The sequence below is a fragment of the Oryza glaberrima genome, chromosome 1, assembly GCF_000147395.1.
Source record: "Oryza glaberrima chromosome 1, OglaRS2, whole genome shotgun sequence".
In the NCBI taxonomy this organism is placed as follows: domain Eukaryota; kingdom Viridiplantae; phylum Streptophyta; class Magnoliopsida; order Poales; family Poaceae; genus Oryza; species Oryza glaberrima.
This window is the reverse complement of record NC_068326.1, coordinates 28,566,048-28,577,527: the sequence shown is the minus strand read 5'-3', so window position 1 is coordinate 28,577,527 and position 11,480 is coordinate 28,566,048. Positions and strand designations below refer to the sequence as shown.

At 43.3% G+C, this 11,480-nt stretch overlaps 2 protein-coding genes and 1 non-coding gene across 3 annotated transcripts; 2 read left to right on the top strand and 1 right to left on the bottom strand.

The window, feature by feature from the left end:
• The first annotated feature begins 2,657 nt into the window (after positions 1–2,657).
• Positions 2,658–7,384, top strand: LOC127780131 (casein kinase 1-like protein HD16). Its single transcript, XM_052307095.1, has 16 exons — positions 2,658–3,183; positions 3,706–3,819; positions 3,910–3,983; positions 4,072–4,141; positions 4,234–4,289; positions 4,364–4,435; positions 4,529–4,623; positions 4,741–4,807; positions 5,251–5,380; positions 5,458–5,676; positions 5,765–5,904; positions 6,008–6,182; positions 6,321–6,411; positions 6,488–6,645; positions 6,724–6,912; positions 7,001–7,384. The coding sequence occupies exons 1-16, from the start codon at positions 2,890–2,892 to the stop codon at positions 7,058–7,060; spliced, it is 2,004 nt and encodes a 667-aa protein (XP_052163055.1). The 5' UTR covers positions 2,658–2,889; the 3' UTR covers positions 7,061–7,384.
• Positions 7,385–8,523: 1,139 nt separating this feature from the next.
• LOC127780142 (uncharacterized) lies at positions 8,524–10,476 on the bottom strand. The gene is made up of 3 exons (XM_052307104.1): positions 9,783–10,476; positions 9,168–9,525; positions 8,524–8,939 (listed from the first exon to the last, which is right to left on the bottom strand). Exons 1-3 carry the CDS (start codon positions 10,352–10,354, stop codon positions 8,667–8,669), a joined length of 1,203 nt encoding a protein of 400 aa, XP_052163064.1. The 5' UTR covers positions 10,355–10,476; the 3' UTR covers positions 8,524–8,666.
• Positions 10,477–10,924: 448 nt separating this feature from the next.
• TRNAF-GAA (transfer RNA phenylalanine (anticodon GAA)) lies at positions 10,925–10,997 on the top strand. Its single transcript has one exon. It is a non-coding gene; the product is annotated as a tRNA-Phe (tRNA).
• Positions 10,998–11,480: the final 483 nt, after the last annotated feature.

Here is an 11,480-nt window from a genome sequence, read left to right as displayed (position 1 = left end):
TAGCATGACAGCCTGGCCGTGTAATCTATTTTAGATGTAGAGGCCAGTTTAACAATTTTCTTAATAAAACAAGTAGATAGCATGCCAAACTGATTAACTTAAAAGTCTATGCGATTCAAGGCATGTGAGAAATTAAGCGTCTTGATGCAATTGAACTTGATAAGATTGTAACATCAAATTTTCTTCATGCTTTAAGGAAATTCCATATTACAGTAGAGATAGACAACGACGCCGACGGGGATAGTTAGAGGCGCATGAATCAGGAGGGGAAGGGCGGCCAAAGCGCTTCCATCACTCTTCATCGATCCAATCGATCTTTGGGGTCTTGGCCGAGCATCTGGGTTTAGGATTGATCGGATTTGTTGAATTCGTAGACACCGCGTCCTTGCCTGCTTAGTCCTTGAATTCATTGAAGTGCCGGACCATGTCGTTGCGGTCACACTTCACGCCATAAAACTTGCACCACCTCTCGTGTGTACGTAACAGATGAAGCTTACAATTACATGCATTTTTATTAGAAGGTTTACATGAATTTTATAAATAAATAACTCGTTTTAAAAGTATAGGACCGTAGTAAATTTTTTGACTAATAATTTTTTTTAGCATGACCAAATTTACTTAAGAATAGAGTATATACACACATACAGAATTCAGGCTTCGACAAGAGGCCGCTGAAGTGAATAGAGGTTGCCACAATAGCAACTTTCAGAAAGAAAGACGGGTTACAATAAGATATTACTCACCTAAATCTTTGAAAACCCTAGCTTCGGCTCTAATTCTGGAAACACACGCACGTTTCTCTTCTTCCAAACCATCCAACAAACCGGCAGTATAAGAGTGTCGAAAGCCCTCATGTAGTCGGTCCGAAAACCCTGCCGCATCGTTAGCCTAATAAATTTCATACCTAAAGTTAATGCGCGATTGCTATTTGGCACGCGCACGCCAGCTGGCAGCCTCCACGCGACGCCTTTTTTTTTCGATTTTCCTTTTTCTTTTTCGATTTTCTCCTATTTGTAGCCTTTTATTTTCACATTTTTTTGACTTTTTTTAATCTTCAACATATGTGTTTTCAAAATTTTGAGTTGAAAGTTTTTAAATTTTAATTTGAAAAGTTTCATATCTTGACTTGAAAGTTTTTCAATCCAAATTGAAAGTTTCAAATCTCGAGTTGAAAGTTTTCAAATCTGAGTCGAAAGTTTTTAAATATGGGTCGAAAGTTTTCAAATCTGGGTTGAAAGTTTTCAAATGTGGGTTAAAAGTTTCAAATTTGAGTTGAAAGTTTTTCAAATTTGAGATGAAAAGTTGAAAGTTTTCAAAATCTGACTTGAATTTTTTTTTCAAATTTCGAGTTAAAAGTTTTTCAAAATTGGACTTCACGTATAGATTTCTTATCAATCTATTAGTAAAAAGAAAACCTTCCAGAAAAGAAAAATATTGCTAATTATCATCATTACCGCTAATTACGATGCTGCAGGGCGTTGAGGGGGGTGCGGCTGCGTGCTACTTCCGTAGCCAGCGCGCGCGTAAAATAGGAATCCCCAAGTTAATGAGAAAAGCTTATAAACCCATTGACGATGATCAACTTCCATTAGAAGATTATAAGATGTTACTAGAACATATAAACCGTTTTATGAAACTAAGGAGTGGCAGGGAACAAGATTGCTCTATTTTTTAACTCGATGGAGATAAATATTATTATACCAATAGAAGATAAAGGACTTATTTGATACATGTAAACTAAGCATAATTTTATTGTCAACAAAGAAATTTTTAACTGTTTACTTTCTACTACCAACACTTTGAAGTCAATATAAAAAAAATATGTAACGTGAGAGAATTAACAGGGGAAAACATACATGTAGTTCTACCACTAATATAGGTGATTATGCACATTGAAGATAGTGCCTATGTACTCCACCTCATTTCTTACACTTAGAACAAGTTTACTTATAAAGCCATAATTCTAAAAATTAATACGTCATCTGTAACCAATTTAACAATTTATCCATAAAATAATTACATATAAATATATACTCAATATTAACTCTGTAGCTCACTTTTTTCTCTCGCTCCTTCACCTAAGCACAAATATAATGTGACAATTTTTAGAGCCCACTTGCATCACTAACTGTACTTGTTCTTAGCCAATTTCAGTTCCGCAAATTTCTGTTTCATCAGACACTACGTGCTTGTGTAGTTCCCAACTTTTTTTTTCAAACTTCTAACTTTTCCATCATATCAAAAACTTTCCTACACACATAAACTTTTAACTTTTTTCTTCAAACTTTTAAGTTTAGTCAAACTTTCAATTTTGACGTGGAACTAAACCTAAATCGTATCTCGTTATCTAGTGTTAGTTTATAATTTTGGTAGTTTGACCGAAGACAAACATACATCCTCCAAACATCTAGAGGAGAGTAATTTATAGAGGGGAGAATAGTAGAAGTAGCTGATTAAGGTCCTCCAAGCGAAATCGGAGTCGAGTCTTGCAAGTGGCAGCATATTTTTGAGATAGAAAAACTTGAAATGATGTACACAGCCAGATTTTACACGGTGGCCGCCGCGCTAATCCTTTTCCCTTCCCGTAGAACTAACACAGTACTCCGCTCCGCGTCTAGCCGCGGGTGACGTCAGCACCACCACCATCTGCTTCCCCCTCCCTCCCTCCCTCCCGTCTCCTCCCCCATTCCATCGCATCCGCATACAAACCCCAACCCTAGCCGTCTCCGTGCTAGGGCCGCCGCCGCCGCCGCGCGCCGCGACCCGAGCGTCGCCGCATCGCTCGCTTCCCACCCACTCCCCCGAGATCGGCGGCGTTCCTGGTGTTTGGCGGAGGAATCTGAGGAGGCGGCGGGGGCGCGGGGGGCATATGGGGCTCCATGGCTGAGGATGCCTGTGCTGCGTAGCGCGGCGAGGAGGGCCCGAGAGGCGCAGGAGAATCCGGCGGCGGCACCGGCCCCACCGCCGGCGAGGAGGCGAAGGGCGGCGAGGAGGAAGGAGCCAGAAGTCGCCGTCGAGGCTGCTCCGGAGGCGGAAGAGGGGAGGGAGGAGGAGATCGAGGTCGCGGATTTGGGGAGGGAAGGCGGCGGAGAGAAGAAGATGGAAGGCCCGGACAGCGGGGCGCGCAGCGCCGACAAGCAGGCCGTCGAGGACGAGGGGAATACCACTCCAGTACCTGATACGGTGAGATGTTCTCTTATTTGATACTTGTGCTTACTAGGCCTGTGCGTGGACTGGATGCAGCAATCATCAACTAGGCCTGTGCGTGGACTGGATACAACAATCATACAACATTTATTCTATAGATGCACCCGTCATCCGTGAAGCTAATTTGTTTTCATCTTGTAAAGCCGGAGGCTAAGCAAGGGTTATGATTGGGAATTTGGGATTGATAGCTGTTCCGAACACGTAGATGCACCCATCAGCCGTGAAGCTAATTTGTTTCCATCTTGTAAAGCCGGAGGTTGAGCGATGGTTCACGGTTATGATTGGGATTGGTAGCCGTTTCGAACATTTATTCAGTAGATGCACCCGTCATCCACGAAGCTAAATTGTTTTCATCTTGTAAAGCCAGAGGTTAAGCGACAGTTATGATTGGGATCGGTAGCCGTTTCGTGTTTGTATCCCGAAAGATCCTAGCTTCAGTTGTCTCCATTTATTCAAAACGATTTTTTTTTCTAATCTGTTTGTTTTGGCTTTGTGTAGGTCCAGGTGGGCAGTTCACCAAAGTATAGAGTTGATAAAAAGCTTGGTAAAGGAGGATTTGGCCAAGTATATGTTGGCCGCCGCATGTTAGCTAACGGTCCAGGTGCTTCTGAGGTATTTAGTGCCAGCCTATTTGTAAAACTGTACTTGTAACCGTAGATGGTATTAACGGTTGAAAATAAATATTGTGCTTTCGAATGGTAGGTGGCGCTAAAGTTTGAACATAGAACCAGTAAAGGATGCAACCATGGGCCTCCTTACGAATGGCAGGTTTACAAGTATGTGCCTCATGATCTGCCATTATGCATAGCAAGTTGCATGCTATATATAGGTACCTGACTTTTATCATGGCCATCGTATATACAGCGCCATCGGTGGCATTCATGGGGTTCCTCGAGTCCACTATAAAGGACGTCAAGGCGAATACTATGTTATGGTAATGACACCTCATTTTGACTACTACGAGAGAAACTGTTTTCTTTTTGCCCTTTCCAAAATGTTAATTAACTTGGTTTATGAAAAATGTAGGTTATGGATATGCTGGGACCCAGTCTTTGGGATGTTTGGAATAATAATTCTCACACGTGAGTTTTCCAATTTAGCTAACATTTATGTAGACTTCTAATTTATCACTAACATAGTTTGTTTTGGTTTTCAGAATGTCTGTTGAGATGGTTGCGTGCATCGCTATTGAAGCTATCTCCATACTTGAGAAAATGCATTCAAAAGGGTTGGTTGCCATCTCTCTAATTATTATTATCCCCTCCCCACCAAAATACATTTTATTTCCTCTGTTGTAATAGAAAATGTTTTGCAATCGCAGATATGTTCATGGGGATGTGAAACCTGAAAATTTCTTGCTAGGGCCTATTGGAACTCCTGAAGAAAAGAGACTCTTCCTTGTCGATCTTGGTTTAGGTAACTAAATCTTCACAGATTAACCAACTGCTCGATCATTGTCTATTCAATTGTTTTAAGGTAGCAGCAGATTGAGGAGTCTGAATTAATTGAGTTTAATCTATCTTTAAATGGCAGCTACCAAGTGGAGAGATGCTTCAACTGGCCTCCACGTTGACTATGACCAGCGACCTGATGTTTTCAGGTGACCAGATGGAAATTTTATGATAATCATTAGGCATCATTTACATTGTCGCTAGTGCTTTTATGGATAATATTGAATGCTCTGTGGCATTTCCTTCGTAGGTTCTGTTTCCTGTTTTTGGTTGAGTCCTAGGATGCAGCCAAATCAGGTCACCCTTTGTACTGGTTTCTGGCCAACAATTATTTTCATTCACTTAAATTTTGTTTTATATTTTTTTTCCCGCATTCTGCTTGTTCCTGTACAACCATTATTCATTACTTCTCAACAGCACTAAATGCGGCTGGCACTGGTGCTGGTCAATCACTCCTCACTATTATGTTTGGTGACTGGCTGTTTCTGCATGGAAATAGAGCCCTAATTTCTGTCTTGAATGCCAACTCATTCTTCATGTTGTAGGCTTATAGCAAATCAGTAACTCTGCCTTGCTTTTGCTGCTATTTCAGGGGGACAGTTCGCTATGCTAGTGTTCATGCACATCTAGGGAGAATCGGTAGCCGAAGGGATGATTTAGAATCTCTAGCTTACACACTAGTTTTTCTTCTACGGGGACGTCTACCTTGGCAAGGTTATCAGGTAATTCGCCGGACCCACCATTCCATTTATTCTGATTGTAGTAATACATTTAAATAATTGATAGTGTGTGCCTGCAGGGTGAAAACAAGGGTTTCCTTGTGTGCAAAAAGAAAATGGCTACGTCTCCAGAATCATTGTGCTGCTTTTGCCCACAACCCTTTAGGGAGTTTGTAGAGTATGTGGTCAACTTGAAGTTTGATGAAGAACCTAACTATGCAAAGTGTATATCCCTTTTCGATACTGTAGTGGGCCCAAATCCAGATATCAGGCCAATTAACACCGATGGTGCTCAGAAGGTACAATACAATCATATATTGCAATCTGTTATACTGCTTAAAAATCATGACTTTGGTTGCACTAATCTTCCTTGTAATTTCTCTAAAGCTTATACATCTAGTTGGCCAAAAGAGAGGTCGCTTATTGATGGAAGAGACAGATGAACAACCAAAGAAGAAGATCAGGATGGGTATGCCTGCAACACAGTGGATTAGTGTTTATAATGCCAGACGGCCTATGAAACAAAGGTACTTTTTCTTATGAGGCCCGAAAGTTTTAGTTTATAGTTAGCTATATGATCCACCTTTGTTAATGCAGTACAATGCAACATACATGTTCTATATTTTGCAGGTATCACTACAACGTTGCAGATTCAAGGCTTGTACAACACATTGACAAAGGGAATGAAGATGGTCTGTTTATCAGTTGCATAACATCTTGCTCAAATCTGTGGGCTCTAATCATGGATGCTGGCACTGGGTTCACTTCCCAGGTTTATGAACTTTCACCACATTTTCTTCACAAGGTGAGTAGCTTGCTCCTTGTTTAACTGGTGGAAAATCTTAGCAAACTAATCACATAACTTTTCAAGGCAAAGTTACATATAAGGAAGCTCTTGTATACATTGTCAAATGTGATTCCATGGTTTTCTGGTCATTTGAAGGAATGGATTATGGACCAATGGGAAAGGAATTACTATATAACTGCACTTGCTGGAGCAAATAATGGGAGTTCCCTGGTAGTGATGTCAAAAGGTAACCAGTTAAAGCATGCCGTTTCAGGGCTATAATGTATAAATTATTCTTTGACTAACTTAGCATGCTTTTTTAGGAACAATGTATACACAACAATCCTACAAAGTAAGTGATACTTTCCCTTTCAAATGGATAAACAAGAAATGGAGGGACGGTTTCTATGTGACTTCCATGGCAACAGCTGGAAGTAGATGGGCAGTTGTTATGTCGCGTAATGCTGGATTTTCTGATCAGGTAGCATTCTTTCTGCTGCAATGGTGTTCATCAATATTTACATTTGTTTGACAATATGCATTTGCATTTATTTTACAGGTTGTCGAACTGGACTTCCTATACCCCAGTGAGGGAATTCACCAGAGATGGGACAATGGTTACCGGATAACTGCAACTGCTGCAACCTGGGATCAGGCTGCATTCGTTTTAAGCGTACCAAGAAGGAAGCCTACAGATGAAACTCAAGAGACGCTGAGAACATCTGCTTTCCCTAGTCAACATGTCAAGGTTCGTCTGCTTCATATACTAGTAACGTACTTGGCAGTTTTTGCCGTTAGTACTTTGCTCTGACAGAGTGATGCTTGTCTCGTTCCAGGAGAAATGGTCCAAGAATCTCTACCTTGCATCAGTATGCTATGGACGTACTGTATCCTAGAAATCTGGCCATCTAGTTGAAGCCATTTCGAGTTCTAGGCTTCTAGCATTGGTCTCTGCTCAGAGTGCAGCGGCTTATGTGATGCTGGCAAGTTCTGAATGCGACTTAGCGTACCCTGACTATCGTGCTGTCGTGAAGATATTTAATGGCTATCGTTCTTAATTATAGAAGAGCTTGTACAGTAGTAAATGTTTTTGTAGTTCGTCTAATCGTTCATGTAGTGTACTGTTAATTGTAGTGCAAGGCGTTGTCAGATGTGTACACCTGTCCGATATGATTGAACTCCTATCTAATCGTGTGAAAGCATGAGGTTCCTGCTCGCCACCTTATGAGCTACTTACTGTTACCATCTCCTCACCTCACCTGTGCGCAATGCGCTATTGCTGGCTTGCCGAAAACCTCTTCAGAATACAAGGTTCTCTTTCAACATTGAATTGATTTTCTCCTCGCAAAATTAAAGAAATCTTTTTTGAAAATGGTGTGTTCGAAACGAGACAAACGACCATGCATAATATGTAACTCTAGGCTGTTGCTGGCTTGCCGAAAACCTCTTCAGATTACAAGGTTTGTTCTCTTTCAACATCGAATTGATTTTCTCCTCGCAAAATTAAAGAAATCTTTTTCGAAAATGGTATGTTCCAAATGAGACAAACGACCGTGCATAATACTATATACTCTAGGCTAGTGGAACCTGGGATGCCAGGTTGTTTCCAATTTCTACATTAGACTGAACATAACTACGGAGTAGTACTTTCCATTTAGGATCTGGGTCCCTCTGAACTTGGGGCTCGTGAATGGTCGTGACAATTTTATCGATTATGCATGTTGCATCAAGGCCTTGCACCACCAATCAACTAGAGTATTCAGTTTTACTAACATCGGAAGGTCGTTACCGTGTATTATCAATCTACCATCTAGGGAAAGGACCTGTACAGTACTTTATTTGTTAAACATCTTCGGTCTAATCTGCGTCCTTCAGCAGCTCCAGCGGTGAAACCTAAGGGCCTGTTTAGTTCGTGAAATGGAAATTTTTGTGTCACATCAGATGTTTGACCGGATGTTGGAAGGGGTTTTCGGACACGAATAAAAAAACTAATTTTATAACTCGCCTGGAAACCGCGAGACGAATCTTTTGAGCCTAATTAATCCGTCATTAGCACATATGGGTTACTGTAGCACTTATGGCTAATCATGGCCTAATTAGGCTCAAAAGTTTCGTCTCGCGATTTCCATGCAAACTGTGCAATTAGTTTTTCTTTTTATCTATATTTAATGTTTCATATACGTGTCCAAATATTCGATGTGATGTTTTGGGGAAAAGTTTTAGCACTTTTTTGGTTGTTTTACTGGACTGGTAACTTTGATGCCTCCAGTCCTTAAAATTCATCTCGGCTTGGACTACGAAAGCCTTGAGCTTTCAAATCTATGATATTTTCATGACATGCGTACTGAACTCATCTTACTCTTGAGTTTGATTCCCAGAGTCCAGAAAGGTAGATCGATCATTTTCCAGGCACCAAGTTTATAGTGAGCAGTAGTGACTGACAAAAACTGTACAGACAAAGCCGAGTTGCATATTCAGAGAACAGGTCCTGTATTTCACAAATCACAACAACCAAGTCGAATGCAAGCTTGACAGGAGAAAGTGATATCCAAGCACAAGGCAAGCAGCCACCATGAACTGCAGGTTCAACGGGATGATCTTGCCGGCATCCGCGCTCAACACCTCGCTCGCCTTGCCAGCCGCCGTGCCGGCCGAAGGGAAGCAGTAGAACAACTCCGCGGAGGCGACACCAGTGTCGCCGCCGTTTCCTCGGAGGTCGTCATTGCTGTACGCTGGCTTCCCGGCCACGCTCTTGTAGAGCCCACCGTTGCATGCCTGCATACACGCAGCCGGAGGAGGAGACAGGTAAGTAACGAGAGAACGAATCATGGCGACGAAATGATTGCAGATGCGACGCGACGGCGGGCAATGTCCACATGGCAGCTCTGCTAGTTCAGTCAGTTTCTTGTTTGCAGACAATAGAGGCGTCGTCAACTCGTCGCAGGTAGAAACTTCTTAAGATTTCAGAAACGGTTTGGAGCTGTAAGAGATCGGACGCGTGACCTGGAGCTGGTCGCCGACGGTGACGACGACGGCGCCGTCCATGGGCCTGAATCTGGACCAGCCTCGCCGGGAGAAGATGTGGAACGCCGAGGCGCCGGGGCAGAGGTGGAGGGCGAGGGCCCGCGAGCACCGCGAGCTCCGGACCAGCATCCTCAGGATGTCGTCGTGGCTGATCGGGCCAGAGGCGCCGCCGCTGCGGTCGTCTTGCCTGCGGCGGTGCTTGCGGATGCAGAGGAGCGAGCCGTTTGTGTCAGCTCCGGCGATGGATTGCGTGGCAACGGCGCCGCCTCGCTGCAGGACGTCCATGATTTTGGTTGCGGTTTGCTCCAGCTGAATGAACAAAGCGTCTGCTGTGTTCCTGGGCACAACAAAAATCAAATGGTTAGTGTTGTGAGTTTGGACTAGACAAATTATACAACGATCTTAGCTCGTTCTTTTGGTCCAAATTCTGACAATCACATCGACTGTTTGATCTAAACTATGTGACGAATTCTGCAAAATTATCAAACCTCGCATGTAGATCGACATGCTAGATTACGAGTTTTTTATATACATATTATTTCTGAGGAAGACATGATCACATGAGTACACAGTAACAGACTAACAGTGAAGTACCTGAAGTGGCTGGCGCCACTTTGGAGCGCCCAATTTCCCGCCATTTCTTGGCCTCCGTCACCAGGCGACCACCACATCTCCTCACCGTCCTCATTGTCTCCGTTGACCTCCACCTCCTCCGGCTCCGGCGTCGCCGCCCTTGCAGTTGCAGCTGCCACATGACGCAACGCTGCTGAGACCAAGCTCCGGTCGACCCCATGGCCGACCACCTGGAAGCAGCCAAACGCGATGGCTGCCGACCTCAGCGCCTCCGCCACCGGACCGCCGGCCTCCGGCAAGGCCAGCAGGCGCACGTCGATGACCGGAGGTGCCCACGCCGCTTTCTTCTTCCGCGGGACGGCCCTCTCCGGCAGCCGCAGCACCGGGACTCTGGCGGAGCGGCGCAAGAACCTGCCGATCTCGTCGTCTTCGTTGCTATCGGGGCACTCGCCGTATGCAGGAGAGCCGGAGCTACTGCTCGTGAGGACGCCGGTGACCGGAGACGGCGGCGGTGCCCGGAACTCCAGCACCGGAAGCTCTCTCGGCCTCTGAAGATAGGTAACCACCGATGCAGTAGCCATAGCTGATCTCATGGCCTCTTAGCTTTGGCTTGAACTCTTATGTGGTTCGCGTTGGCATGGAGAAATGGTGCTTGAGTTCTTGTGTTCTTGTAGGGCCATGGATTTTAAGCTTCTTTTTCTTTGTGGAAAAGGGGAAATGATAAGAGGAGCCAGATGCCAGCTAGAAAGAGGGAGAGGGTGGAAGGCATGATGCTGCATCAGCCATCATTGTGTCAGAGGTGCAAGTAGATACACTGTGTACCTTCGAAATATCATTCTGCGTTCTTTTTAAGGATATTCTGGAACAGCAAAGCGCTTTGCTTTGTTTCAACTGCTTTAAATCAGGCAGGTTTAACGTCCTTTTGTCAGGTCAGTCCTTTATTCTTGCGGTTGCACAGGTTTCGTTGAATGAGAGGATCAGTTCATCAGTCACGGTAGAAGTACTCCATTTTACCAACTTTGGGCTTTCACTTTCATCAGTTCACTCATATACTTGTCAGAACTCAGGAGTACCGTTGTAAAGGAGTTATGAGCATTGCGTGCGATGTCCGTAGGCATGTTTTTTCTCAGATAATACAGTACAAATAAATGCGTACCATGTTAGCGGGGATAGCTCAGTTGGGAGAGCGTCAGACTGAAGATCTGAAGGTCGCGTGTTCGATCCACGCTCACCGCAAATTTAATCTTTTCATTTTTTTCACAGAGGATTTCCTTTTTGCTGCGGATGTGTTTTGCTAATCTTCTCATTTTATTTTTCACAGGATTTCCTTTTTGCAGCATTTTATTTTTCACATGATTTCCTTTTTGCAGGATGTGTTTTGCTAATCTTCTCATTTTATTTTTCACAGGATTTCCTTTTTGCAGGATGTGTTTTGCTAATCTTCTCGTTTTTTTCACAGGGTTTCCTTTTTGCAGGATGTGTTTTGCTAATCTTCTCACTTTTTTTTCACAGAGGATTTCCTTTTTGCAGGATGTGTTTTGCTAATCTTCTCATTTTTGATATTTCCTTTTTGCAGGTGTGTTTTTGCAGGGTGTGTTCTGCCAATCTTCTCATTTTTTATATTTCCTTTTTGCAGGATGTGTTTTGCCAATCTTCTCCATTTTACATTTTACAGGATTTCCTTTTTGCAAGATGTGTTTTGCTAATAATTTTTTTCCA

What these genes read in the sequence shown, in the direction of transcription:
- LOC127780131 (XM_052307095.1), top strand. Translation starts at nt 2,890, where the DNA reads ATGCCTGTGCTGCGTAGCGCGGCGAGGAGGGCCCGAGAGGCGCAGGAG. An exon ending in TACCTTGGCAAGGTTATCAG is followed by an intron (nt 5,381 to 5,457) that starts GTAATTCGCCGG and finishes GTGTGCCTGCAG; the next exon opens with GGTGAAAACAAGGGTTTCCT. An exon ending in CCTGGTAGTGATGTCAAAAG is followed by an intron (nt 6,412 to 6,487) that starts GTAACCAGTTAA and finishes ATGCTTTTTTAG; the next exon opens with GAACAATGTATACACAACAA.
- LOC127780142 (XM_052307104.1), bottom strand. Translation starts at nt 10,354, where the DNA reads ATGAGATCAGCTATGGCTACTGCATCGGTGGTTACCTATCTTCAGAGG. An exon ending in AGTGGCGCCAGCCACTTCAG is followed by an intron (nt 9,526 to 9,782) that starts GTACTTCACTGT and finishes TGTTGTGCCCAG; the next exon opens with GAACACAGCAGACGCTTTGT. An exon ending in CCGTCGGCGACCAGCTCCAG is followed by an intron (nt 8,940 to 9,167) that starts GTCACGCGTCCG and finishes GCGTGTATGCAG; the next exon opens with GCATGCAACGGTGGGCTCTA.